Here is a 2138-nt window from a genome sequence, read left to right as displayed (position 1 = left end):
AGCTAAAGGATCTCTCTCTCTCTCTCTCTCTCTCTCTCTCTCACACACACACACACACACACACACACACACACAAAACTTACTGTTTGAGCCACGGATGCCTAACTTATCTTCAGGCTTCCCATTAGTAATTCCACCAAAGTCTCTTTCTACTATAAATGCTGTCATTTTGTCTTTTACTGAGCCGTCGGAATCAACAACATTGGTTTTAGCAAACACGGTAAAAATACTGGCAAGTCCTCCATTGGTGATCCAGACCTGAAGGAAAAGAGCAAAAGAACTTTGGAGAAAACTAAACTATCATGAGCCACCTCTAAGCCCCATCTTTGCCATAAGACATGTCAGCTGCCCATCGAACTTCAGGCTAGACCAGTGATGGTGAACCTTTGGAGCTCGGCGTGTCAGCATTTTGAAAAACCCTAACTTAACTCTGGCGCCGTGTCACATATAGAAATTTTTTGATATTTGCAACCATAGTAAAACAAAGGCTTATATTTTTGATATTTATTTTATATATTTAAATGCCATTTCACAAAGAAAAATCAACCAAAAAAATGACATAGGTTCGTCATCACTGATCTAGTGAGTAAAGGAGAAGAATGGGGGGCACATAGTAGTCGCTGGTTAACAGCCGTTCTGAAATACAGGTGAGCGTGTGTGTGTGTGTGTGTGTGTGTGTGTGTGTGTGTGTGTTGGGCAGGAGGGTGTAGAACAGTGGTTCAAAACCTTCCTAATGCCGCGACCCTTTAATATAGTACCTCATGTTGTGGTGACCCTCAATTTCACTGTTACAAATTGAACATAATTAAAGCATAGTGATTAATCACAAAAACAATATGTAATTATATATGTGTTTTCCGATGGTCTTAGGCGACCCCTGTGAAAGGGTTGTTCGACCCCCAAAGGGGTCGCGACCAACAGGTTGAGAACCGCTGGTGTAGAACAATAGCCAATGGTACTAAAACGGTTCAAGCTCTAGCACTAAACAGATGGGTTTTCTCAAGAAAGGGGAATAGGAACAGAAAGGAGCAAGGAAACGGGGTGGAAGAAATAGGAGAGGAAAAGAGAGGCAAATATAGAAGCTTCTCAACACAATGTATGGAACCTATTTGGATCTTAATTCAAGCAAATGATTAAAAAAATAAAAAGGTAACCACAGAAATAGTCATACAAATTTGAATGATAACTAGATAGTAAGGAATTATAAATTTTTAAAATTGTGTTAATGGTATTATAATTAAAAAAAAAAAATTCCTGCCTTTTAGCTGAAACAGTATGGATGCAATCCAGAGGTGGCAATGCTGACAGAGAAATAGGACTGGCTAAGAAGAAATAATTGCTGAAGATGGTGAGGTACATAGAAGTTCACTGTACTGAACTTAAAAACAAACAACCAACAGTAGATCAGGGAAGTAGTTGGTACTATGGAAACATGTAGATTGTGGAGCCAGAACTCCTTGGCTCCAAGCCTGGCTCTGTCACTAAGCATAGGATGTCTGCAGAACCTCTTTGAGACACAGTTTCTTCTTTCAAAAAAAGAAAGTAGCATCCACCCAAGAGGTGATGGTCAAAAGATGATGTGTAGGCCCTTTGCAGTCCCTGGTGCATGGAAAGTGGTCAGTAAGACCACTGACCTAGGGGGAGAAACCGAGATGTCGGCATAGGTAAAAACCTGAAATTGCTGCCTCGCACAACCACTTCAAAAATACAACTGAAAGACAAAACGGACATCAACCAGAACCACAGGAAGGCTGGCTGAGTGGAAATTCTACAACTAGAAGGAAAGAGAAAAGCACACTGAGACTCTGAGGAGGTATGGAAGTAAAGTGTGGAGGTACAGAAGCACACACAGAAAAGGTTGGCAACTGAGGATGCGGTTGTCTTTTTCAATCGGGAGGGAGACACAAGCTCCAACTGCTCTGAACTCCAGTTCTGGGCAAGTCTCTGGGGACCCAGACTCATACGGGGAGAAACTGGGCTGTCTGGCATCGAGGGCAGCTTTCTCTCAGAGGCACTTGCAGCGATTACCACGGGACACTGAGACCAGGGCCTCTTAGGGCAGGGCTGAGGATCAGCCATAGCTGTTTGCTCCGCCCTGTAGATTACCTGAGACCCTGTCCCACCCAAGCAGTGCACAG

The 2138-nt window shown here is 42.9% G+C and overlaps 1 protein-coding gene across 2 annotated transcripts in view; it reads right to left on the bottom strand.

Annotated features, from left to right (window-relative positions):
* The window catches only part of ACAD9 (acyl-CoA dehydrogenase family member 9), a 78616-nt gene that overhangs the window by 20493 nt on the left and 55985 nt on the right, over positions 1-2138 (bottom strand). For both annotated transcript variants that reach the window (XM_015566041.1, XM_006766977.2), the window contains exon 7: positions 84-258. In XM_015566041.1, the coding sequence (XP_015421527.1) occupies positions 84-258 (175 nt within the window). The remainder of the gene's footprint in view (positions 1-83; positions 259-2138) is intronic.

Source organism: Myotis davidii, unplaced genomic scaffold, assembly GCF_000327345.1.
Source record: "Myotis davidii unplaced genomic scaffold, ASM32734v1 scaffold282, whole genome shotgun sequence".
NCBI classification, from domain to species: Eukaryota; Metazoa; Chordata; class Mammalia; order Chiroptera; family Vespertilionidae; genus Myotis; species Myotis davidii.
The sequence above is the reverse complement of the archived record's forward strand: the minus strand, read 5'-3'. Positions and strand labels throughout refer to the sequence as shown.